This window comes from Erythrolamprus reginae, chromosome 10, assembly GCF_031021105.1.
Source record: "Erythrolamprus reginae isolate rEryReg1 chromosome 10, rEryReg1.hap1, whole genome shotgun sequence".
Classification (NCBI taxonomy): domain Eukaryota; kingdom Metazoa; phylum Chordata; class Lepidosauria; order Squamata; family Dipsadidae; genus Erythrolamprus; species Erythrolamprus reginae.
Genome location: NC_091959.1, coordinates 16174866 through 16200901, shown reverse-complemented (window position 1 = coordinate 16200901; position 26036 = coordinate 16174866). Strand labels below are relative to the sequence as shown.

The following is a 26036-nucleotide window of genomic DNA, read 5'->3' as shown; positions in this document are numbered from 1 at the left end:
GTATCTATCTACCCATCCACTCATCTAATTAATGAATCCTCTCTATCTAGCATTATTTATCTGTCCATCCATCCATCCATCCATCCATCAATCCATCCATCTATCATCATTTTTTCTCTCGTCTGTCTGTCTGTCTGTCTGTCGGTCAGTCGGTCAGTCTCCCTCCCTCCCTCCCTCCCTCCCTACCTACCTACCTACCTACCTACCTACCTACCTACCTATCTATCTATCTATCTATCTATCTATCTATCTATCATCTATATCTATCTACCCATCCACTCATCTAATTTATCAATCCTCTCTATCTGGCATTATTTATCTGTCTATCCATCCATTCATCCATCTATTCACCCATCACTGTTCTCCCCATCATTTATCTGTCAGACATGTCTTTCTGTCCCTTCATCCAGCCAGCCAATTGGGGTGGGAGAAAAGCCAGGATTAGAGAGAGATTTTTGGGTAGACGATGGCTGCATGAGGGATCCAGGTACTGTAAATATCCCAAACTGGTCACCGTTTCCTCCATAGCCCTCAAGCTCCTCTTTGTGGTTCTTATATATGCCAGATGTAACCTTAACAGTGTTTAAGGTTAAAACAGTGTTTAAACTTCTGAATGAGGTTTGAGCCCCTTCAAGGTGCTCTGGAAAAAGCTTTGCCTGCTTCTCTCTGTGCCAACCCCTCAAATATTGAGGGTTGGAAATATCTCTGCCATTAATATTCAATTTAATTCAATTCAATTTATTAGATTTGTATGCCGCCCCTCTCCGAAGACTCAGGGCGGCTCACAACAATAATAAAAACAATATTCCAGCGAAAACAAATCTAATATTAAAAAGCACATAAAACCCTATCATATTTTAAAAAGCAAACAACATATACATACCCAAACATAAATATAAAAAAGCCTGGGGGAAAGGTGTCTCAACTCCCCCATGCCTGGCGGTATAGATGGGTCTTGAGTAATTTACGAAAGACAAGGAGTGTGGGGGCAGTTCTAATCTCCGGGGGGAGTTGATTCCAGAAGGCTGGGGCTGCCACAGAGAAGGCTCTTCCCCTGGGGCCCGCCAAACGACATTGTTTGGTCGACGGGACCCAGAGAAGGCCAACTCTGTGGGACCTTATCGGTCGCTGGGATTCGTGCAGTAGCAGACAGTTCCTTAGGTACTCTGGTCCAATGCCATGCAGGGCTTTAAAGGTCATAACCAACACTTTGAATTGTGGCTGGAAACTGATCGGCAGCCAATGCAGGCCATTGCAGGCATTAATATGGCCCGTTCCTGGGTAGAACAATATAAATTTATATTTATAAAGATGTAAACATTTTTAAAATATTAAATTAATAATTTCCCTTTTCTACTTTCTACATTTCTGATATGAGGCAACATAAGTGCTGTTGTAATTTAGAATGTTTATTAAATGAATGGTTTTAAGTCGAGGGTTGCCTGTATATATATCGAGGAAAACCATATAATTTTTGTTGCAATCAAGTCCGGTCTTTTTTCTGCAGTCATTTTAAAAAAACCTCCAGATGATCACAGGGGTCAAACTTTCATTCAAAGCAGTACAATAATAACAATTATTATATTAATATTATTAATATTAATATAATTAATATTTTATAATTATAATAATTATAATTGAACTACAACGACTCTGGTATAAACCAGCACAGGTGATAATCAGCACATTGGGTGCTGTGCCAAAAGACCTCAGCCAGCATTTGAAAACAATAAACATTGACAAAATCACGATGTGTCAGTTACATCACACAGTCCTAGATGCTTGGGAAGTGTTCGACTTGTGATATTGTGATACAAAATCCAGCATATCGATCTCATTTGCTGTGTATTACTGGTGCTTGTGAAAATAATAATAATAATAATAATAATAATAATAATAATAATAATAATAATAATGCCGATCAGTTTCCAGTCACAATTCAAAGTGTTGGTTATGATCTATAAAGCCCTTCATGGCACCGGACCAGATTATCTCAGGGACCGCCTTCTGCTGCACGAATCCCAATGACCAGTTAGGTCCCACAGAGTGGGCCTTCTCCGGGTCCCGTCAACTAAACAATGTCACTTGGGGGGACCCAGGGGAAGAGCCTTCTCTGTGGTGGCCCCAGCCCTCTGGAACCAACTCCCCCCAGAGATTAGAATTACCCCCACCCTCCTTGCCTTTCGTAAGCTGCTTAAAACCCACCTCTGCCGCCAGATATGGGGGAATTGAGATACTCTTTCCCCCTAGGCCTTTACAATTTTATGCATGGTATATCTGTATGTATGTTTGGTTTTTATAATAATGGGTTTTTAACTGTTTTTAGTATTGGATTATTATTATATGCTGTTTTATTACTGTTGTTAGCCGCCCCGAGTCTGCGGAGAGGGGCGGCGTACAAATCCAATAAATAAATAGATAGATAGATAGATAGATAGATAGATAGATAGATAGATAGATAGATAAAATAATAATAATAATAATAATAATAATAATAATAATAATAATAATAATAAAAAAAATTGGAAGGGACCTTGGAGGTCTTCTAGTCCAACCCCCTGCTTAGGCAGGAAACCCTACATTACTTCAGACAAATGGTTATCCAACATATTCCTTCATTTTGCCCACTTGCTCAGGTTTTTATGAAAACAATCCAGTTCTTATCTGCCAATGGGGACTTTGGGTAGATTCAGCCCTCTGGGGTGTTTTCTCACTTCTTGATACTTTGCTGGTTCTCCAGAAAATTTCATAACTGCATCAAGAGGAACCCGAGTAGTTCATTGAATTAATTTCTTGGAGGCAGTTCCACAGGGCCCCTAGAAAATACAGTAGTTATTCCTGCTTTTTTTAAAGCACTGTGTACTTCCTCTCCCTGGTGACATCCTGCAAGTAAAAACTAATATTACTACAACGTTGAGACATTGTATTTGGCAGCGCTCAAAAGAGGTGTCATAAAAGCAATCAGGGGAAAATGGATTTCCCAGGAAAAAGGCTGTCAGGAGAACATGTGGAGCATATGTTGCACATTCGGTGAGCAAGGCAGTCTTGCGCCCCGATGGAATGGAAAGCAAGTGAGAATTTCCCCTAAATTCTCATGAAGTCCACCACATAAAAGAAAATAAGGCATACGTGCTTTGAAATAAGTAATCAGAAACACGATCTGGGAATACTGTACATTGAAAAAAAAATCACTCTTGAAAATAGGATTTGTTCAACTGAACAAATTTCACTCTTCCCTTATGTTCTGGTCTGTTTACATGCAGCAAGGAATGGTGAATAGTTTCTTGCAGTTGGAATCTGTAGTTTAAAGTCTTAAAAGTTTAAAAGTTAGTACAGTGATACCTTGTCTTACGAACTTAATTGGTTCCGGGATGAGGTTTGTAAGATGAAAAGTTTGTAAGATGAAACAATGGAATCAATGGAATAGCGATTAATGCGTGCAAGCCCCAAACTCACCCCTTTTGCCAGCCAAAGTGCCCGTTTTTGCGCTGCTGGGATTTCCCTGAGGCTCCCCTCCAAGGGAAACCCCACCTCCAGTTTTGTGATGCTGCAGGGGAATCCCAGCAGTGAAAAAATGGGTGCATTGCTGGCAACGAAAGTCCAGAAGTTGGGTTTCCCATGGAGGGGAGCCTCAGCGAAATTGCAGCATCGCAAAAACACGGAAGTCCTTGAAACTCCACCTCCGGACTTCTGGGTTTTTGTGATGCTGCGATTTCACTGAGGCTCCCCTCTCTGGCAAACCCCACCTCCGGATCTCGGTTGCCAGCGAAGCGCCCGTTTTTGCGCTGCTGGGATTCCCCTGAGGCTCCCCTCCATGGGAAATCCCACCTCCGGACTTCTGTCTTTTTGCAATGCTGCAGGGAAATCCCAGCAGCGCAAAAACGGGTGGCGGCAGCTTGGGTTTGTAAGGTGAAAATAGTTTGGAAGAAGAGGCAAAAAAAATCTTAAACCGGTTGCAGAAACTGGGCATGGTCATTCTGGTGAAGAGAAGGACCAGGGGAGACGTGATAGTAGTGTTCCAATATTTGAGGGGCTGCCACAGAGAGGAAAATGTCAAGCTGTTTTCAAGGCACCCGAAGACCAGACAAGGAATAATGAATGGAAGTTGACCAGGGAGAGATTCAACCTGGAAATAAGGGGAAATTTTCTGACAGTGAGAGCGATCAACCAGTGGAACAGCTTGCCAGCAGATGTTGTGAGAGCTCCAACACTTGAGACTTTCAAAGGGAGATTGGACTGCCATTTGTCCGAAATGGCGTAGGAACTTCTGCTAGACTGGGGAGGGGGGTTGTACTAGATGACCTACAAGATCTCTTTCACCTCTAATAATCTATAATCTGATTCAGACAGGTGTGTTTTCCTAGAACTTTTGTTTCTTAATCCCTCTGACTCTTCCTCATTTGTTGAATTGTACCTGCAATTGTCTCATTGCAGCTTTCAAAGAACATCTTTGGGGTCATGTTTCTTTCTTCTGCCCATCCATGAAGACGTTGAACTTGGCCCATCCATAGCTACGAGGGATTCAAAGCATACTGAGGTGAGAAGGCTGAAATTCTAGTTTGCTTCAACTGACTTTCTTTAGTTGAATAAAGACTCTCTGGTATTAAATAGGGTTTACTATAGGAAATGAAGGAATACTGATTTCGTCTTTGATCTGTTACCAAGCAAACGAAGGAAATATTGGTTCTGCTGTTCTGTTTCCCCTCGCATCCTGGATAGTGATGGGCAAACTGAACCGAATTTTGCGGTGTTCCGTATGCCAAATATGTACCCGAAATTTTTTCAAACTTCGGGCAAAGTTCGGGGTCATATTCGCCATTTGGAGGTATGATGTCACCGGCAGGTTGCTAAGGACGCCAAAGTGATCACTTCCTGGATTCCATCTAATCCAGGAAGTGATCACCTTGGCGTCCTTAGCAACCTGCTGGTGATGTCAAAGCTCCGCCCCTAGAATCTCTTCGTGGGAGGGATTCCCCATTCGGGTTCGAATTCAGATTCGGTTCGTGTTCGGCTGAATTTTGCATAAAGTTAGTCCGAACTTGCCGAACCCAAACACCGTTGGGTTCGCCTATCACTAATCCTGGACATAAACTATTTCAACTCCTACCCTCAAAACGTCGCTACAGAGCACTGCGCACCAAGACAACTAGACCAGCAAGAACAATTTCCCCCCGAACACCATCACTCTGCTAATTCCCTCAACACTGTCAAACTATTTACTAAGTCTGCAATATTATTACTACTAGTTTTTTCTTAGCATTCCTATCACCCATTTTCTCGAACTTATGGCTGCATAACTGTAACTTGTTGCGTGTATCTTTAAGATTTTTATTAATATTGATTGTTTCCTCATTGCTTATTTACTCCTATGACAATCATTAAGTCTTGTGCCTCATGATTCTTGACAAAGGTCTCTTTTTTTTAATGTACACTGAGAGCATCTGCGCCAAAGACAAATTCCTTGTGTGTGCAATCACATTTGGCCAATAAAGAATTCTATTTTCTATTAAGGTTAATATGGATGCTTAACTGAGTGATACTTCTGTGAATGCCAGTTACCTTTGAAAGGAAGTCATTTATGGGTTGCATGTAACAGCAGGTTGCCAGTTCCCTGAGTAAAGGTAGTCCTCAACCCATGACTACAATTGAGCCCAAAATTTCTGTTGCTAAACAAGTGAGTTTTGCCCCATTTTACAACTGCAACAATCTGCACTGCATTTACACTGCAACATTCATAAATATGAGTCAGATGCAGTGAAGGACTACCAAAATTTTTACTACCACACTGTGGGCGTGGCTTACGCAGGACGCCCTGCATTTTCTTTCAACATCTTTCAGTGCAAATTGGGTGCTTGGGGGTAGAGCTCCATTTTTGCTACCCCACTGTGTTCCCTCCCATCCGGGCAGTAGCCCACCCATGGTCGGATGCCAAGCGTGTGAATTTTGATCATGTGACCAGGGAGATGCGGCAACAGTCGAACTACTTAAGGTAGCTTAGAATCCTGGGACTTCTGGTTGGCTTCCCATCGTTATAATAGCCGAGTCCATCTTTGTTTAGCTTCAGCTTTTCAAAGTCAGGCACGTTTCATCTGGTCCAGCCTACTAACAACTGGAGCCAAGAATCATAATAGATTCCTAGAATTAATTTAATTTTAATTCTGCATGAATAGAAGTACAACAGCTGAAATTAAATTAATTTTAAATGCATGTTAAATCAAATTTTAAGTTTTGTCTTCTCATTGTCTACTTTGTTGCTTCCATGCATTTCATCATTTTATTTCATTTCATTTCATTATTTATAATCATTTCTGTATCTCATTTATAACCCACTTTCATAAAGCTGGCATAGTTAAATAACTTCTGGTCCAATTATCGTTTGTTACTCTATGGTATGAAAATGGCCGTGGCTTCCTTGGGTCCCCCAGTCCACCAGTGATGCTGGCCAACCTTGGTTGAACCTTCAGCCAAAAAAAAAATGGGATGCAAGTTTCACATCAGGAATCAGTGGAAAGAAATAATAGCAGAGATTTCAACCTCTTGGGATGCTCAGCAGCAGACTTCTGAATACAGACAATCCTCACTTAAACGACCAAAGTTGGGCCCAAAATTTCCTTGGCCAAGCAAAAAAGTTGCTAAGTGAGATTTGCCCCATTTTATGACCACTCTTGCCACTCTTTTGTTCATTGGATCATTGCAGTTGTTAAGTTAGTGTTCTGTCTGGGTTTTCCCAGACCTCCACACCCACTGAAAAAACAGCCAGACACTCTGGTAAAATCCAAAAGTAGTTTATAGCAGGAAAAAAAATAAGCACAAAGGAAAACCTGTCTTCACAGCAGACAGGTTACAGATACGTACAACAGGGTCCTGATGTCCAGTCAATTTCACAAGCTGCTTGCTGGCACCCCCCCCCAAGGTTTCAATAGTCCAAGGCACAAACCAGGATTGTAGCCACCAAAGTTCACAGACAGGTCTCACGAATCTCCAAGATAAAACTCCACAAGCCAGGAAGGGTGGGGCCACCTTTTATCCTTTCCCAAGAGCACCACACCCAAACCCAGCTGCAACCACTAATGCTGGAAATACCTAGCCAATTGCGTTCTTCTCTCGTTAGCTCTCCTCTGTCGCATATCTATGAAGTCACTAGCATCTTCCCCCAGGGAATCCAGGCTGCTTGCTGGGGAGAGCTCCCCCTGGTGGAACTCTGGCTGTCCTTCATCTTCAGCCTGGGATTCAGCTTCTTCGTCAGTCTGCCCCTCCTGGTCCTCAGCCTCTGAGCTGGACACCGACAGCAAATCAGCCATTCCCGGAGGGGTCCCAGGCTGAACCACAACAGTTAGTAACATGGTGGCTAAGAGAATCTGGCTTCTGACATTGACTTTGTCAGAATCTCACAAAAGATTATATTTATTTATCTATCTATCTATCTATCTATCTATCTATCTATCTATCTATCTATCTATCTATCTATCCCAATACATAATACACATTGAAGAGAAAGATATGTAATAATATAAGTAAAGAAAAGAATAGAAGAAAAGATATAAAAGTATAGGTGAACATATTTGAAAGGAAGAAAAGATAAATGAGATAAGGAGAGACAATTGGACAGGGGATGGAAGGCACACTGTTGCACTTATGCATGCCCCTTACTGACCTCTAAGGAACCTGGAGAGGTCAATCGTGGATAGTCTAAGGGAAAAATGTTTGGGGTTAGGAGTCAACACTACTGAGTCAGGTAATGAGTTCCACGCTTCGACAACTCGGTTGCTGAAGTCATAGTTTTTACAGTCAAGTTTCGAGCGGTTAATATTAAGTTTGAATCTGTTGCGTGCTCTTGTGTTGTTGCGATTGAAACTGAAATAGTCATTGACAGGTAGAACATATGCCATTTGCCAAGCATCTGCAAATTTTGATCACATTATCATGGGGATGCTGCAATGGTCATCAGTGTGGAAAATCATCCTAAGTCACTTTTTTCAGTGTCGTTGTAACTTTGAACTATCACTAAACAAGTGATTGTAAGTTGAGAACTACCTGTAGTCATTTTGGAGGAATGAAATTTTGAAAGAAGATTTGAATAAGAGAGTCTTTAATTCAAACACATCGCAAGGTTTTGGGCTATCTCAAAACAACTACACATACACAGCTACCTTTATTATACTCACTGACCAGAATACAACAATCAACAGATGTGTAATGTGATGTAGAGGCAGGGATGGGCAGCAGGCAGGACAGGGTGGCTGTCACTTCCTGGATTACTGGTCTCGGCTAGGCTCTCCTTTTTCCCCCCTGCTGCTGCTACTGCTTCTGCACTCCTTGCTTTTCTCCTCTTTCCTCCTTCCTGGCCTCGGACGAGCTTTCCTCTCTCCTACCCGGCTCCCCTCCAGCCTCACCCGGCCACTTCCCACCTGAATTGCAAGCAGAAGGCGAGGTTGGAAGCGGCGCTGGCAGCATTTATGCTTCTGGCATCACCCGTTCACCTAGCTACCCAGCCTGAGGCAGGGGGGCAACTCAGGAAGGAGAGCACGGGAAACGCGAAGCAAATTGTCACCCCAGCAAGCGACACTGGTAAGGTTGTAAATCGAGGACTTAACAGTTCCCTTGAATTATGATGATTGTTCAAGCCACTCCCACCTGATCACATGGCTGGCATGCCACTCCTACCCAGTCACATGACCATTAAGCCACACCAACAAAAGAAGCCACACCCACAGTGTGGCAGTAAAAATTTTGGCTGCCCATTACTGGGTATAGGTATCACAGGCAGTTCAAAGCGACCCTTTATTGTTCTGAATTCCTCAAAACATCCCATGTTTCTGGCAAATTTCAGAGCAAAGTGATCACACACACACAGATACACACACACACACACACCTACAGCAACTTCTGGCTGCAAGTAGTCCAGCACAGCTGCAAAGCAAGAATTCCAGCAGGGCAAATCAAGGAGTTCAGGAAGCAAAGGATCTAGTTAATTTATAATTTATAAATTATAAATTAACTATGGCAACAGCACATAAAGAGAATATGTATAAAATGATTTATAGGTGGCACATGTCACCAGAAAGAATAGCTAAAATGTTTAAAGATAAGTCTATGAAATGTTGGAAATGTCAGCAAATACCAGGTTCTTTCTATCGTATGTGCAGAGGCCAAAGAATATTGAAGTCAGATTCAAACATGGTTAGAAAAAAATCTTGAAACAATGCATAGAATTAAAATTGTTTTATCAGAGATATTGTGGGCCTAAAGAACAGGCCCTGATTGCTCAAGAAGAAGTTTCTGGGTGGGGTAGATGGACCCCGGTGGGCAGTAGTGTGTTCTAAACCCCGTTGCTACCTGTTCGCTCACTCTTGCATACATGCGTGCATGCGCAGAAGCGTCCCGGGCGGGTGGGAGGAGCTACTAGTTCACAGGACCGGGCCGAACCAAGAGCAACCCACCACTGCCAGTGGGTTTTCAAATCTCAGGCACGTTGTTTGTACCAATAGGAAAAATATTTGTAGCTCAGGGCTGAACTGTGGATTGCTTAGTGCTGTCTGAGCTTGGTTGCTTTTCTGCAGACATTTCATTACCCGACTTATAACAACAGCAGAAATATCTTGCAAATATTTCATTACCCGAGTTACAACAAATAATGACCCAACTGAGGAGCTACCAACAAGAAAATCACATGCCCACACATCCAGAGGCAAAGGAAGCCACATTTATAAATAAATAGTAAACCCCTTCCCTCTTTTCTAAGGTGGTGCCTAGTTGGTGCCAGGAGCAAACAACTAGACCCACACCTCAAAAGTTCAATCCAGCCTATAGATAATAATCTTCTCCTATTCTTTTTAATGTGTTTGTGAGTGACATAGGGGAAGGTTTGGTAGGGAAGGTTTGCCTATTTGCCGATGACTCTAAAGTGTGCAATAGAGTTGATATTCCTGGAGGCATCTGTAATATGGTAAATGATTTAGCTTTACTAGATAAATGGTCAAAGCAATGGAAACTGCAGTTTAATGTTTCCAAATGTAAAATAATGCACTTGGGGAAAAGGAATCCTCAATCTGAGTATTGTACAGGCAGTTCTGTGTTAGCAAAAACTTCAGAAGAGAAGGATTTAGGAGTAGTGATTTCTGACAGTCTCAAAATGGGTGAGCAGTGTGGTCGGGCGGTAGGAAAAGCAAGTAGGATGCTTGGCTGCATAGCTAGAGGTATAACAAGCAGGAAGAGGGAGATTGTGATCCCGCTATATAGAGCGCTGGCGAGACCACATTTGGAATACTATGTTCAGTTCTGGAGACCTCATCTACCAAAAAATATTGACAAACTTGAACGTGTCCAAAGACGGGCTACAAGAATGGTGTAAGGTTTTAAGCATAAAACGTATCAGGAAAGACTTCATGAACTCAATCTGTATAGTCTGGAGGACAGAAGGAAAAGGGGGGACCTGATCGAAACATTTAAATATGTTAAAGGGTTGAATAGGGTTCAGGAGGGAAGTGTTTTTAATAGGAAAGTGAACACAAGAGAACACGGGGGCCCAATCTGAAGTTAGTTGGGGGAAAGATCAAAAGCAACATGAGAAAATATTATATTTCTGAAAGAGTAGTAGATCCTTGGAACAAACTTCCAGCAGACGTGGTTGGTAAATCCACAGTAACTGAATTTAAACATGCCTGGGATAAACATAGATCCATCCTAAGATAAAATACAGGAAATATTATAAGGGCAGACTAGACGGACCATGAGGTCTTTTTCTGCCGTCACTCATCTATGTTTCTATGTTTCTTTGTTTCCACTAACAGTTCGCATCTGGGTAAGACTAGATAACATTCAACAGCATTCAAGGAGTGATAGGGGGATCTGACTTGACCCTCTTGTGCCTGTGTAGACGCTCCAGATTAATTAATTTATTTATTTATTTATTTATTTATTTATTCGATTTTTATGCCGCCCTTCTCCTTAGACTCAGGGTGGCTTACAACATGTTAGCAATAGCACTTTTTAACAGTGCCAGCCTATTGCCCCCACAATCCGGGTCCTCATTTTACCCACCTCGGAAGGATGGAAGGCTGAGTCAACCATGAACCATAATTCTCTATTTGATTCTGTGCCCTGGCATGGATAGTCTCCAAAGTTGTTAATGAAAATTCTACAATGAAACAATCAAATTCTTTATAAAGAAGTCCATATTGCTTGTCTCAGAAACATTAGACACACAATTGCTAGTTGATAGAGTAGTTGTCTCACATGTAACAACCAGTCTATCATGAAAGCTGATGTATTTCAGAGAACGTTGATATTGTGAAAAGAGGTCAGTTTTTTTATTTGTATCATGTCTTAATCATAGAAGATAGAATCATAGTGTCAGCATCCCAATAAACATCCAAGAAATAAATCAGAGTCCAAATCTTGGCCTTCTTCCAAGTTCCAATTTATTAATAGAGACATGATGGATACGAACTGTGGTCAAACCGATACTAACTTTTCCTTCAGTTCCCCACCCAGGTGGGCTCCTACAGGTACGGTCAGGTACGCAGTACCAGTAGCAAAATTTTGGTCATGTACACAGTACCAGTAGTAAAATTATGATTTTTTTTTCTTTTTTTCCCTTCTGGGCTCTGGGTACGTTTTTCCTATCACAGTAAATGAGGTTGAATGTGTATAATTTTAGAAGAGCTATGTGTGCGTGTGTGTACATACACTTATATAGTAGATAAATTCTACTGGATTCCTGGATTTCTAGAGATTCACCTCTGTACTGTTTGGGCACGCAAGGCTTTCCCCCTCTCCCAGCTCCGTTTGGGGATGGGAGACTTTCCCCCTCAGCTGTTTTGAAATGTGAGGGCAAAACGGAGGAGGGGCATTGCGTGTGGGGCCTGCACGCATGTGCAGGATGGGAAGTGAAAGAGGGGCATTGCATTATGTGTGTGGGCACTCGTGCAACAGTGCTCACACATGCACTTTCGGCATTGTTGCCCTCTAGCATTCCGGACAAACGGCTGTCCAATTTCTTTTTGAAAACCTCCCGTGCTGGAGCATTTATTTATTTATTTATTTTATTGATTGATTGATTTTGGTTGGTTGGTTATGACCTATAAAGCCCTTCATGGCACCGGACCAGATTATCTCAGGGACCGCCTTCTGCTGCACGAATCCCAGCGACCAGTTAGGTCCCACAGAGTTGGCCTTCTCCAGGTCCCGTCAACTAAACAATGTCGCTTGGCGGGACCCAGGGGAAGAGCCTTCTGTGTGGTGGCCCTGGCCCTCTGGAACCAACTCCCCCCAGAGATTAGAATTGCTCCCACCCTCCTTGCCTTTCGTAAGCTTCTTAAAACCCACCTCTGCCGCCAGGCATGGGGGAACTGAGACACTCCTTCCCCCTAGGCGTTTACAATTCTATGCATGGTATGTCTGTATGTATGTTTGGTTTTATAATAAGGGTTTTTAACTGTTTTAATATTGGATTGTTATATGCTGTTTTTATTACTGTTGTTAGCTGCCCTGAGTCTACGGAGAGGGGCAGCATACAAATCCAATAAATAAATAAAATAAATAAATTTTGTCCGTTACACAATAAGGGTTATATTGGGTATACATATAGTAAATATATAATGAAGGTTGTAGAGGATATACTCATAGAAAAATATATCTAAGAAAGAATAGAAGAAAAGAAATAGGAATAAAATATATCAATGAAAGAATAGAAGAAATATAGGAAAAGAAGAAAGGTATAGGAGATATAGGAGAACAATAGGACAGGGGATGGAAGGCACACTAGTGCACTTAAGTACACCCCTTACTGACCTCTTAGAAATCTGGAAAGGTCAATTGTGGATAATATAAGGGTAAAATGTTGGGGGTTTGGGAATGACACTATGGAGTTCGGTAATGAGTTCCACGCTTCGACAACTCAGTTACAGAAGTCGTATTTTTTACAGTCAAGTTTGGAGTGGTTAATATTAAGTTTAAATCTGTTGTGTGCTCTTGTGTTGTTGTGGTTGAAGCTGAAGTAGTCACTGACAGGCATGACATTGCAGCATATAACTTCTGGGAGTGGGGGGGGAGCCGGTCCACTTTTCTCCTTTGTTCTAAGTTAAATAAACGTCCACCCCTTGCATTGTTTTGCCCTGTAAAACCGCTACCTCTGTGCATGACCTGAGACCTCCAAAACTGTTACCAAATTAAGTTTTTTAACGTTTCACAGAGGAAAGCTACTAAATATGATGGGTGATGGAATGGTGATTAATTAATTAATTAATTAATTAATTACACATTAATTAATTAATTAATTTCACAAAAAGTTGAATAGAAATGAAATGTAGCTTTGGTCCGGATCAGCATACTAGATTGGTAGAATAATCTATAGTAAGTATATCAAGTCTTGGCAACTTTAAGAATTGTGGACTTCAATTCAGGAATTTTCTTCTTAGTTCTAGGTTGGGTCTCCCTTTAATGAGCTTCCACCCACCGCTTCTTGTCCTGTCCTCTGGTGTTTTGGAAAATAGGTTTGACCCATTCCTCTTTATGACAGCCCCTCAAGTACCAGAAAATAGCTATCCTATCGCCTCTAAGATTCTCCTCACACTAGAGACATACAAACAACACAGACATGCAGCATTCTTGAGGGCTGGAAAATCTGTGTTTTTTGTCACCTCATCTCAGGGATGTCTGCAGGGTACCATTAAAAAAGAAGCCAACATGTCAACTACAATGGTGAGATCAAAGCTTCATAAAAATGCACGTAAAAATCAAATGAAGCTTTGACGTCACCATTGTGGCGGCCATTTTGTCTCTTTTGACAGTATCTTGTTAAAAATCAAGTGATAAAATGGACGCAGAATTTCAAGGAAGTCAATTATAATAGACCAGTATTTCTCAACCTTAGCAATTTTAAGACGTGTGGATTTCAACTTCTCGGCTGAGAAATATTTTAGTAGACTAGTAAGAAGGAAATTGGAAAAAAATAAATGGAATTTATTTCAAGCTACAAATTGCCGTGAGGAAAAAAAGGTGGCACAAAATACTTTATAGAGGTGGTATGCGCATAATCCGTGATTTATGACTGCAATTGAGACATGGTGGGGTGACATTATAGCAGCGTTTCAATATTTGGGGGGCTGCCACAAAGAAAAAGAAGACAATCGGCTCTCCAAAGCAATGGAGGGAAACTAATTAAGGAAAGAAGCAACCTAGAACTAAGGAGAAATTTCCTGACAGTGAGAACAATTAACCAGTAGAACAGCTTGTCCCCAGAAGTTGTGGGAGCTCTATCACTGGAAGCTTTAAAAAAAAAAAAGAAAGTCATTTATCTGAAATGGTATAAGGTCTTCTGCTTGAACAAGGGGTTGGACTAGAAGACCTCCAAGGTTCCTATCAACCAGGGGTGGGTTCTAATTTACCCTGCTGCTAATTCACTTTGTCCTGCACACCACCCAGTTGTTGTTGTTGTTGTTACTACTATTATTATGTCAGTACAACACAGCAAACGAGATCACTATGCTGGATTTCGTATTTCATCACCAGTCGGGCGCTTCCCAAGCACCTAGGACTGCGTGATGTAGCGGCGAATTATGTTTGCTGATCCCAGTAAAGCGGCCTTTTGCAATTGACAGATGGAGATTTTGTCAATTCCGATGGTTTTCAAATGTCCGCTGAGATCCTTTGGCACTGCGCCCAGCGTGCCAAGGACCACTGGGACTACTTTCACTGGCTTATGCCAGAATCGTTGCAGCTTGATTTTTAGATCTTCGTATTTCACTAATTTCTCTAGCTGCTTCTCCTCAATTCTGCTGTCTCCTGGGATTGCGATGTCGATGATCCATACTTTCTTTTTCTCCACGATCAGGATGTCTGGTGTGTTATGCTTCAGAATTCGGTCAGTCTGAAGTCGGAAGTCCCACCGTCGTTTTGCTTGCTCATTTTCAACCACTTTTTTGGGCTTATGATCCCACCAGTTCTATTATTATTATTATTATTATTATTATTATTATTATTATTATTATTATTATTATTATTTAGATTTGTATGCTGCCCTTCTCCGAAAATGAAAAGTAACTCACCTCAAAGCTAAAAATAATGATAACAATATAACAAATCTAATACATTAAAACAACATCTAAGCCCCATAACATTAAAATCATACTTCCTCAGTCTCATCCTACAAACAAGACTTTGCTGGTAGGATGCCATGGGGAAGGTCACAAATGTTGATCCGGTGGTCCCAATATGCTGAAAGCCTAATAAATGCATACAGGTTACCAATCACCCAAATGTGGAGTATTTTTAAGTTTTTAGAACTTAAACAGAAATCAACAAGTATTATTAAATACTCGCCATTAACAATAACTCTCTGATGTCTATGCTTCAGCCAGCTTGAAATCCACTGAACTATTAAATCATGTCAGACTAATCTCATTGATTTCTTTGACTATGTCACAAAGGTGTTGGATCAAGGTGGTGCCGTGGATATTGCCTATCTGGACTTCAGCAAAGCCTTTGATACGGTTCCACATAAAGAGCTGATGGATAAATTAGTGAAGATTGGACTTAATCCCTGGATAGTTCAGTGGATTTCAAGCTGGCTGAAGCATAGACATCAGAGAGTTATTGTTAATGGCGAGTATTCTGAGCAGAGACAGGTTACAAGCGGTGTGCCACAAGGGTCTGTTCTGGGTCCTATTCTTTTTAATATGTTTGTGAGTGACATAGGGGAAGGTCTGGTAGGGAAGGTTTGCCTATTTGCCGATGACTCTAAAGTGTGCAATAGGGTTGATATTCCTGGAGGGGTCTATAATATGGTAAATGATTTAGCTTTACTATATAAATGGTCAAAGCAATGGAAACTGCAGTTTAATGTTTCCAAATGTAAAATAATGCACTTGGGGAAAAGGAATCCCCAATCTGAGTATTGCATTGGCAGTTCTGTGTTAGCAAAAACTTCAGAAGAGAAGGATTTAGGGGTAGTGATTTCTGACAGTCTCAAAATGGGTGAGCAGTGTGGTCAGGCGGTAGGAAAAGCAAGTAGAATGCTTGGCTGCATAGCTAGAGGTATAACAAGCAGGAAGAGGGAGATTGTGATCCCCTTATACAGAGCGCTGGTGAGACCACATTTGGAGTACTGTGTTCAGTTCTGGAGACCTCACCTACAAAAAGATATTGACAAAATTGAACGGGTCCAAAGATGGGCTACAAGAATGGTGGAAGGTCTTAAGTATAAAACGTATCAGGCAAGACTAAATGAACTCAATCTGTATAGTCTGAAAGACAGAAGGAAAAGGGGGGACATGATAGAAACATTTAAATATGTTAAAGGGTTAAATAGGGTTCAGGAGGGAAGTGTTTTTAATAGGAAAGTGAACACAAGAACAAGGGGACACAATCTGAAGTTAGTTGGGGGAAAGATCAAAGGCAACATGAGAAAATATTATTTTACTGAAAGAGTAGTAGATCCTTGGAACAAACTTCCAGCAGACGTGGTTGGTAAATCCACAGTAACCGAATTTAAACATGCCTGGGATAAACATATATCCATTGTAAGATAAAATACAGGAAATAGTATTAGGGCAGACTAGATGGACCATGAGGTCTTTTTCTGCCGTCAGTCTTCTATGTTTCTATGTTTCTATGTTTCTATGACTGTTCGATGCAAACTTTAAATATCACTTTAAAGTGACTTATGTTTTTCTTTGCCCAGTTTTTAAATATAGCAGTATTTTAAAATATTTCTTTGTTTTTTAATAATTTAACAATAGCACATATGGATTATTAAAAAAACAAGAGAGACTCTTATCCAGGGAACAGAACGAACAAGGATTTATAACACTAACAGTACAATCTTTTAGAGCCTTGGTTAAATAATTTTTTTTTGCCTTCTATGACTCTTAATAAGATCTGAACTTCAATTGACTTCAATTCAATTAATCTGAAATTCAGTTCAATTAATAGCCATGAGATGAAGCCGCTTAGGTCAGTGTTTTTCCATGTCAGCAACTCTAAGGTGTGTGGACTTCAACTCCCAAAATTCCCTGTAAAATGCCAACCAGTGCCAGAAATAGAATAGAACAGAACAGAATGTTATTGGCCAAGGGTGATTAGCCACACAAGGAATTCATCTTGGTGCATATACTCTCAGTGTACATAAAAGTATCATAAGGTAGAAACATAGAAACATAGAAGATTGATGGCAGAAAAAGGCCTCGTGGTCCATCTAGTCTGCCTTTACATTATTTCCTGTGTTTTATCTTAGGATGGATATCCCAGGCATGTTTAAATCCAGTTATTGTGGATTTACCAACCACGTCTACTGGAAGTTTGTTCCAAACATCTACTACTCTTTCAGTAAAATAATATTTTCTCATGTTGCTTCTGATCTTTCCCCCAACTAACCTCAGATTGTGAAGTACAACATTTAATGATAGTACGGGTACAAATAAGCAATGCAATGGTATTAGGAGCTAGTCAATATTAATTGCAAGGATAAAAGCAACAAAGTTACAGTCATACATTCATTTGTGGGAGGAGATGAGTGATGGGAACAAAGATTAATAGTAGTGCATATTTAATAAATAGTTTGCATACTTAATAAATAGTTTGACAGTTGTCCAATTATTGTCCAAATGTTGGACAATAAAGCCATAAATTAACCTGCTCTGCTGGCAAGACAGAAAGTGACTCACAATCTGAAATAATTAGATTAATTAGCTTCAATCTGTTAGTTAGGCAAACTTTAGCAACTTTTTAAGATCTGCGGACTTCAATTCCCAGAATTCCCCAGCCAGCAGGAAAGGGACCACTGTGCAAGAAGGATGCTGAGGTGATTTGTTCATATGGAGAGGAGGAATAAGGATTTAGTCTCTCAATCAGTGTTTCTCAACCTTAGCAACTTTTCAAGATGTGCGGACTTCAACTCCCAGAATTCCCCAGCCAGCAGGAAAGGGACCACTGCGTAAGAAGGATGCTGAGGTGATTTGTTCATATGGAGAGGAGGAATAAGAATTTAGTCTCTCAATCAGTGTTTCTCAACTTTAGCAACTTTTCAAGATGTGCGGACTTCAACTCCCAGAATTCCCCAGCCAACAGGAAAGGGACCACTGTGTAAAAAGGATGCTGAGGTGATTTGTTCATAGGAAGAGGAGGAATAAGGATTTAGTCTCTCAATCAGTGTTTCCCAGCCTTAGCAACTTTTTAAGATGTTCGGACTTCAACTCCCAGAATTCCCCAGCCAGCCATGGGGAATTCTGGAAGTTAAAGTCCACATATCCTAGAGTTTCTGAGGTTGAGAAATACTGGCTTAACTAACAAGACACAACCACTATAAAAATGAAGCAAGAGCTCTTTGTATCAGGGGGGGAAAGTGGAAAGTGTTTTATTTTAAAAACTGAGGATGAAACTGCCCCCAAATCATTGGCTTTGAGAATTAATAGTTGATTCCTGGAGGAGAGAGGATTAACTATTTGAATATATGGGCTGAAAGGATTTGGTCATGGATCCTTCTTTCCTTAAGTATGTGTAGAATTGAAGATGAATGGATTCGTTTTTTGTGCTCTCATTTTCTGCCTCCTTTCAGAATGCTAAAATAGGCCTTAGCTTGAAATACAACTGGTTGATTTAGTAGGAAACAGTGACCTGTTTGTCCAATGCTGTTTTTTTTTTCCTTTTCTTGATTCAGATACCGCAAAGATGGTCTTCCTTCTCTTGTGGTGGAATTTCAGAGTCTTTGTGCTCTCCCTCCTTCTGAAAAAAAGCCTCTCCTTAAACCCAGATGATCCAAATGTTTGCAGCCACTGGGAAAGGTAAGACATTTTCTTTAAGCAGAACATCAGCAGATATATGCCTACAAGCATACACACACACAGTGTTCCCTCTAAGTTTTTTGGGGGGTGGGCGGAAAAGTATAGTGTCTGAGCGGCAGTCCCTTTGGGACTGGGCGGCACAGAAATAATAAACAAACAAACAAACAAACAAACAAATAAAAAACCCACCCTCAGAGAATTTCAAAATAAAATACTGTACTGTGTGTCTATAACAGTGAGCTCATAATAGGACAACTCTATCAATATCAAAATGCCACTTAAATAGTTGAGCTAGTTTCAAACTAGATTTTGATTTTCTTTCTCTCTTCCTTACTCCCATTCTTTTTCTTTCTCTTTTCCTTCCTCTCTTTTTTCTATCTGTTTCTCTCTCTTCCTCTCTTCCTCTCTCTCTCCTTCCCTCTCGGCTTCTGGGCAGGTTTGGAAAACTCTGAGTTGATGGTGATTTTTAAGTGAGCGATTGCTCACTGCTCAGCTTAGAGGGAACTATGCACACACATATACATACACCCACATACATACACATAAATAGGAGTACATATACACACAGAATATACAGGTGAAACTCATAAAATTAATTTCATTTATTTCAGTAATGCAACTTAAAAGGTGAAACGTAATATATGAGAGAGACTCATTACATGCAAGGCTCATGAAAACCCCAAATCCCCCATCTCAGAAAATTAGAATATTATGCGCAATCAATAAAACAAGGATTGTACATAGAATAATATTGGACCTCTGAAAAGTATAAGCATGCATATGTACTCAGTACTTGGTTTGGGTCTCTTTTGCAGCAATTACTGCCTTAATGTGGTGTGGCATGGATGCTATCAGCCTGTGGCACTGCTGGGGTGTTAAGGAAGAACAGGATGCTTCAATGGCAGCCTTCAGCTCTTTGCATTGTCTGGTCTCATGTCTCTAATCTTTCTCTTGGCAATGCCCCATAGATTCTCTCAGGTCAGGCGAGATTGCTGGCCAATCAAGCACAGTATTCCTATGGTCATTGAACCAGGTTTTGGTGCTTTTTGGCAGTGTGGGCAGGTGCCAAGTCCTGCTGGAAAATTGAAGTCAGCATCCCCATAAAGCTCAGCTGCAGAAGAAAGCATAAAGTATAGTGATACGTCGTCTTATGAACTTAATCGGTTCCGGGAGGAGGTTCGTAAGGTGAAAAGTTCGTAAGACGAAACAATGTTTCCCATAGGAATCAATGGAAAACCGATTAATGCGTGCAAGCCCAAAATTTACCCCTTTTTCAAGCCAAAGCGCCCGTTTTTGTGCTGGTGGGATTCCCCTGAAGCTCCCCTCCATGGGAAACCCCACCTCCGGACTTCCGCGTTTTTGCGATGCTGTAGGGAAATCCCAGGAGGGGAATCCCAGGATCGCAAAAACGGGCACTCCACTGGCAACGGAAGTTTGGAGGGGGTTTTCCAGCGAGGGAAGCCTCAGCGAAATCGCACCATCGCAAAAACATGGAAGTCCAGAGGTGGGGTTTTGAATTTTTGCATGTATGTACTGGTATGTACAGTATGTATTTATATTATGGTAAGTACAGTATGTATTTATATTATTATTTATATAATAAAGATGGAGTGATTGTCAGTATAAAAGATCTCTTTTGCTCAGGAAGGAAGAGTGCTGTCTTGGAAACAGTGGGACACAATTTAAGGGTCTCTTGGACCAATTACATCTGCTAAAATAGTAGGTAGAAGCTATGGGTAGAAAGCCTTTGCCAGCTTAAATGGATGTACCAGGCCTTCCTTCCTTCCTTCCTTCCTTCCTTCCTTCCTTCCTTCCTTCCTTTCCTCCCTCCCTCCTTCCCTCCCTCCCTCCCTTCCTTTTGACCACATAACACAGAGTTTTCAAGAACAAATGAGAGTGGAAATGAAACCTGTAATTTTGTATTGTTTTGCAGTTCTGTAGCACAGTACACTTTGAGTCCAAGAATACAATATTGATTTTATGTGAAAGAAGTCAGCAACCTGGGGATCCAATCAAGGAAAAACAAAAATTAAATACTAGAATTGATTGGCTGTCCAGGCCAGGATGACTGGGATACTTAGATGGGTAATAAATCAAGCCAAAAGATTGAGTTAGGGCGAGGTCAAAGAGGAGCACGTGGGATCATAAAATAATAATCAAGCTGATTGGGTTTTCTGTGTTAATGAAGGATGCTCTAAATAGATTCTGCTTTTGGTGTTTCTTGCTGGTAGTTGACGTATGGAGGTGAGAAGCTTTCCCTTGTGACCCTGAAAAATTAGGGTCTAGAAACAAAAATTTGAAGCTTACCACCCTATTTCAGGTGAAATTCTGTAGGCACTTTTGGACATAAAAATAATTCCTCAGCAAGCAAAACAAATTTGTCTCAACCAGATCATGGAACACAGGCCTTTCTGAGGAACAAAGAACATCCTTGGTGTTCTCAGAGCTTGGTTGTTTTGTTTTGTTTCATTAGCCATCAGCACTGATGATGTTATCTAGCTGGATAATGAAACATCTGCAAGAAAACAACCAAGCTCAGACAGCACGAAATCCTCCTCCTCCTCCTCCTCTCCCAAATCCCATTCCCTTTTAGTATTGATGATCTTATCTACTGGTTAATGAAATGTCTGCAAGAAAACAACCCAAATCAGAGAGCACCAAGCACCACACAGTCCTTCTCCTCCTCTCTGCACAACCCCACTCCCTTCTAGCAATGATCATGTTACACAGTTGGGTAATGAAACGTCTGCAAGAAAAAAAAACCTAGCTCAGAGAGCACCAAGAAGCATCCCAGCCATAAACTACAAATCTTCTCTTAAGAACATGAGAACATAGGGTAGAACGTTCCTGCAATCATTTAGCGATACCATGACCCTGGAGTCTACAGCTTCTTTGCTCCCTACCTGGCTTCCAGGAGCCCAGATTGTTGGGGGCAATATGCTGACATTGTAAACCACACTGCTATTGCTATGTAAAGCACTCTGAAGCGGTATATAAGTCTAAGTGAACATAAGAATATAAGAACCTAAGAAGAGCCCTGCTGAATCAGGCCAAAGCCCATTGAGTCCAGCATTCTGTGTCACACAGTGGCCCACCAATTGCACATGGGGATCTTGAGCAGAAAGGGAAGGCAAAACCCTCCCTTTCCCTTGACTCCCAACAAGTGGGACCCAAGGGAATCCTACCTGCCTCAACCAACATAGAGGTGGCACATGGACATCCATTTCAATAACCACCGATACACTTGGCATACATGAATCTGTCTAATCCTGCCTTGAAGCTATCCAGGCTGACAGCTGTCACGACCTCTTCTGGAAGTGAATTCCATAAACCAAGGACCCTCTGGGTGAAGAAATATTTCCCTTGATTTGTCCTCACTTTCTTACCTATGAGCTTTAGGGAATGCCCCCTTGTCCTAGTATTGTATGATAGAGAAAATATTTTTTTCCCTATCCAACTTTTCTATCCCATGTATGATTTTATACACTTCAATCAAGTCACCCCTTCAATGCCATCTTTCAAGGCTGAAGAGACCAAGGCGTTGCAACCTGGTTTCATAAGGGAGGTGCTCTTCTTTTGGATCAAGAGACAATTTGATCTTCAATAGTGATGGGTGAACCAAACTCGCACAATTCGGGTCTGTACCCAATTTTGCGGTGTTCGGTATGCCGAACCCGAACCCGAAATTTTTTCAAACTTTGGGCAAAGTTTGGGATTGTGTTCGGCGTTCAGAGCTTTGATGTCACCGGCAGGTTGCTAAGGACGCCAAGGTGATCATTTCCTGGATTCCATGTAATCCAGGAAGTGATCACCTTGGCGTCCTTAGCAACCTGCCGGTGACGTCAAAGCTCCGCCCCCAGAATCTCTTCGTGGGAGGGATTCCCCGTTCAGGTTTGAGTTTGGGTTTGGTTCGGGTTCGGCCGAATTTTGCATAAAGTTCATCCGAACTTGCCGAACCCGAACACCGTTGGGTTCGCCCATCACTGATCTTCAACATCCTAATTGCACAATTCTGGGCCAGGTTGGTTTTCTTAATGCCTGAAAAGTCCATCAACATCTTGATGAAAATAATCCTCAGCCTTGACTGCAGAGCATTTGATAAAAACCATCCCAACATGAACTAGTATTATTTATTATATTAAGTCCAATTCTGCATCAACCCCATGCACTTCAGCAAGTAAGTCTATTCTTTAGCACAGCTTGTTCTTCTCGGCTCATCAGAATCATCAGATCCTACACCTCTTAGGATCTAATAAATTGATAGCCTTAAAGTGACAATATTTTCAGAAGACTTGTAAGTGATTTTTAAGGTGCTACAGTCTAATTCATTTTAGTTTTTTGTTGATTAGCTAAAGGATTATATCAAATAAACAATAAATTGTGCATTGGGTTTAATTCATTAGTCAGTGGTGATGATTGGAAGAGAAATAGGATGAAATTAATGATAAACCTGTAAACCTCATATGACTTTATTTAGGATTCGTATTGATGCAACACAGTTGGATATTGATCGCCAACACCATTGCATAATATTGATAGCAACAAATATCATAAAAACATAGAAGATTGATGGCAGAAAAAGATCTCATGGTCCATCTAGTCTGCCCTTACACTATTTCCTGTATTTTATTTTAGGATCGATATACAGTATGTTTATCCCAGGCATGTTTAAATCCAGTTACTGTAGATTTACCAACCACGTCTGCTGGAAGTTTGTATCAGGGATTAAAGGGTTAAAAGTTTGCAACTTCTCTCTGATGTTTGGCCTCTTTCCACCTGTTCAGGACAGCTGCAAGCAATCAGCAGCCTTCCAGAGAGCAAACAGAATTAATTTTTTTCTTTTTTATTTTTGCTGGGAGATTAAACCTGCAGCATTTTGCTGGAAATAGCAATAGCACTTAGACTTATATACTGCTTCATAGAGCTTTTACAGCCCTTTCTAAGCGGTTTAACAGAATCAGCATCTGGTTCCCAACAATCTGGGCCCTCATTTTATACACTGCAGAAGGATGGAAGGTGAGTCTGGTTTGTCTCAGATGGGACCTCTCCGAGGCCACATGATTAATTTGGGCTTTATTAAGGTTTGAGTCAGTTTGGGTCCTGACTCAATGCAACATCTTGGGGGTGCCAAATGCCCTTCCCCAGACAAACAAGAATGCTGGATATTATTCACTGAATACTTTTAAAGAAAATGGTCTCCTTAAATTGGTTTGGTTATGTTTGTTTTTATTGATTTAATTTATTGTTGACTTTCTTTCTTTCTTTCTTTCTCTCTCTCTCTCTCTCTCTCCCCCATTCCCTCTCTCCTACATTCTCTTTCTCTCTTTCTTTCTCTCTCTTTCATTCTTTCCTCCCCTCTTTCTCTTTTTTCTTTCTTTCTCTCTTCCAGTCTTTCTCTCTCTGTGTTTTTCTTTTTCTCTTTTGCTCTTACTCTCTCTCTTTTCCTTTTCTTTCTCTCTCTCTCTTGTTCTCTTTCTCTTTCTCTCTTTCGTTCATTCTATTTCATTCTTTCTTCTTCTCTTTGTCTTTCTCTCTCCTTCTCTTTTTTCTTTCTGTCTACCATTCTTTCTTTCTCTCGCTTTCTCTCTGTCTTTCTTTTTCTCTTTTTCTCTCACTCTCTCTTTTTCCTCTTCCTTCCTTTCTCTTTCTTTCTCTCTTTCTCCTTTTTTCTCTTTTGTTCTCTTTCTCCCTCTCTCTCTCTTTCATTCAGTTTCATTCTTTCTCTCTTTCTCTTTTTTCTTTCCTCTCTTTTATTCTTTCTCTCTCTCTTTCTTTCCTTCCATCTTTCTTTTGTTCTCTCTCTCTCTTTCCTCTTTCTTTCTTTCTTTCTTTCTTTTGTCAGTCTTGTATCTTCGAGCTGCAAAGGTTGACAAATACTTGCATAAGGCATCTCTCCTCGTGTTATTCCTGCAACTGCGGCTTCATTAGACAAGCTGGGGCTGAGTTTGACCAGTTATGCTCTGTGTTCTCTGGTCACCTGCTGGACAGGATTTGAGTCTTTCTGGGCCTAATCCAATCTTTTTAACCATCCTGTAATCTTTCCCCTCTCTCAGAAAATGTCCTGCTCTGCTCTGTTTTGCACCCAGCTGGTAACAAAAGATGAGCAGGAGACAACGAACACCCACTGCTTAGCTCACAATTTATGGTTCTCAATTACCAGCTAATTTCTGCTACAAATTATTTTAGATTAAAATAGCTTCTTCTGTGTATAAATGAGGCAAAGTAAAAAAAAAAATTAAACCCCAGAGACAGAGTTTATGCATACATGTGTATATATTTATATATATTTCTGGGTGCTTTTTTAAGTGTTACAGGTATATATCTATAGGTATACACTGCTTTTGCTTGTTTCTATGTAATGAAAAATGAAGTGGTTGAAAAATCTTAGCTGGGAAATTATATTTAATATTAGGTGATAATATGTGCTTTTAATTAGTTTTTTTTTGGGGGGGGGGGTACCCAAGTAAAACTGAAGATGCCCCAGAGGCAGACTATCCAATGTGTTTTTATTTTAGGATGTGCAAAAAATATATTTTGAAAGCATTTAATTTCATTTGTATTTTTTTCTATCTTTTAATCCCCTCCTCTCCCCCAAGTTCCTTTCCTGTAACTTCTGACCTCTTTTTTTGTTCCATATTCTGGAGACATTTGCTCCAGATACGGTACACAGAAAGAACAAATCTATGTATGGTTTTTAACTTCTCCTAGTTTCTCATATTTTGACAAGTTGCACATTTTAGTTTCTCTGTTTCACCTTTTGGGCAAAATTATTGTTTTCAGCTTCTTTCTGTATACTGTTTATTTCTTGAAATTATTTCTATGTTGCTTCTTATAAGAAAGAATCATTAAAGAAGTTAGAAAAAGAATCAAATTGTCCATTGAAAACATGGCTATTGTTTTCTTTTTTATTTTTATACCCTAAGTTTTATTCACCTACTTTGCAGGCCTGTTAAGAATCACTTTAAAATTCAAGTGTATTTTTGTACATTTTTGACACATTTGCATTTTGGTTTACATATTTGCCTAAGGTACGTAGTTTTGCAAGTAATTCTGCCAATTATAAATTACATGTTTGGAGTTACCGGTATTTTTATTTTTTTTGCAAATATATGCACTTTAATGCAGATCTTTCTTTTCTCAACATTTTTTTTAATTGAAGTGTAATTTTGAAGAATTAATTTCAATTCATTAATTGGCTCAAAACTGGAACATGAGAATCTCATAGTAAAATCTGAATTCTACCATTTGAGAAACCTG

The 26036-nt window shown here is 40.5% G+C and overlaps 1 protein-coding gene across 4 annotated transcripts in view; it reads left to right on the top strand.

Moving 5' to 3' along the window:
* Positions 1-4476: 4476 nt before the first annotated feature.
* Positions 4477-26036, top strand: part of MEGF11 (multiple EGF like domains 11) — a 493435-nt gene continuing 471875 nt past the window's right edge. For 3 of the 4 annotated variants that reach the window (XR_011559978.1, XM_070762671.1, XM_070762669.1), the window contains exons 1-2: positions 4477-4537; positions 18656-18779. Coding sequence is in view for 2 of the 4 variants with exons in the window: in XM_070762671.1 (XP_070618772.1) it covers positions 18667-18779 (113 nt within the window). In the remaining 2 variants the exon portion in view is untranslated. Of the gene's footprint in view, positions 4538-18655; positions 18780-23739; positions 23796-26036 lie in introns of those variants that run through there. The other variant, XM_070762672.1, reaches the window with a different exon arrangement.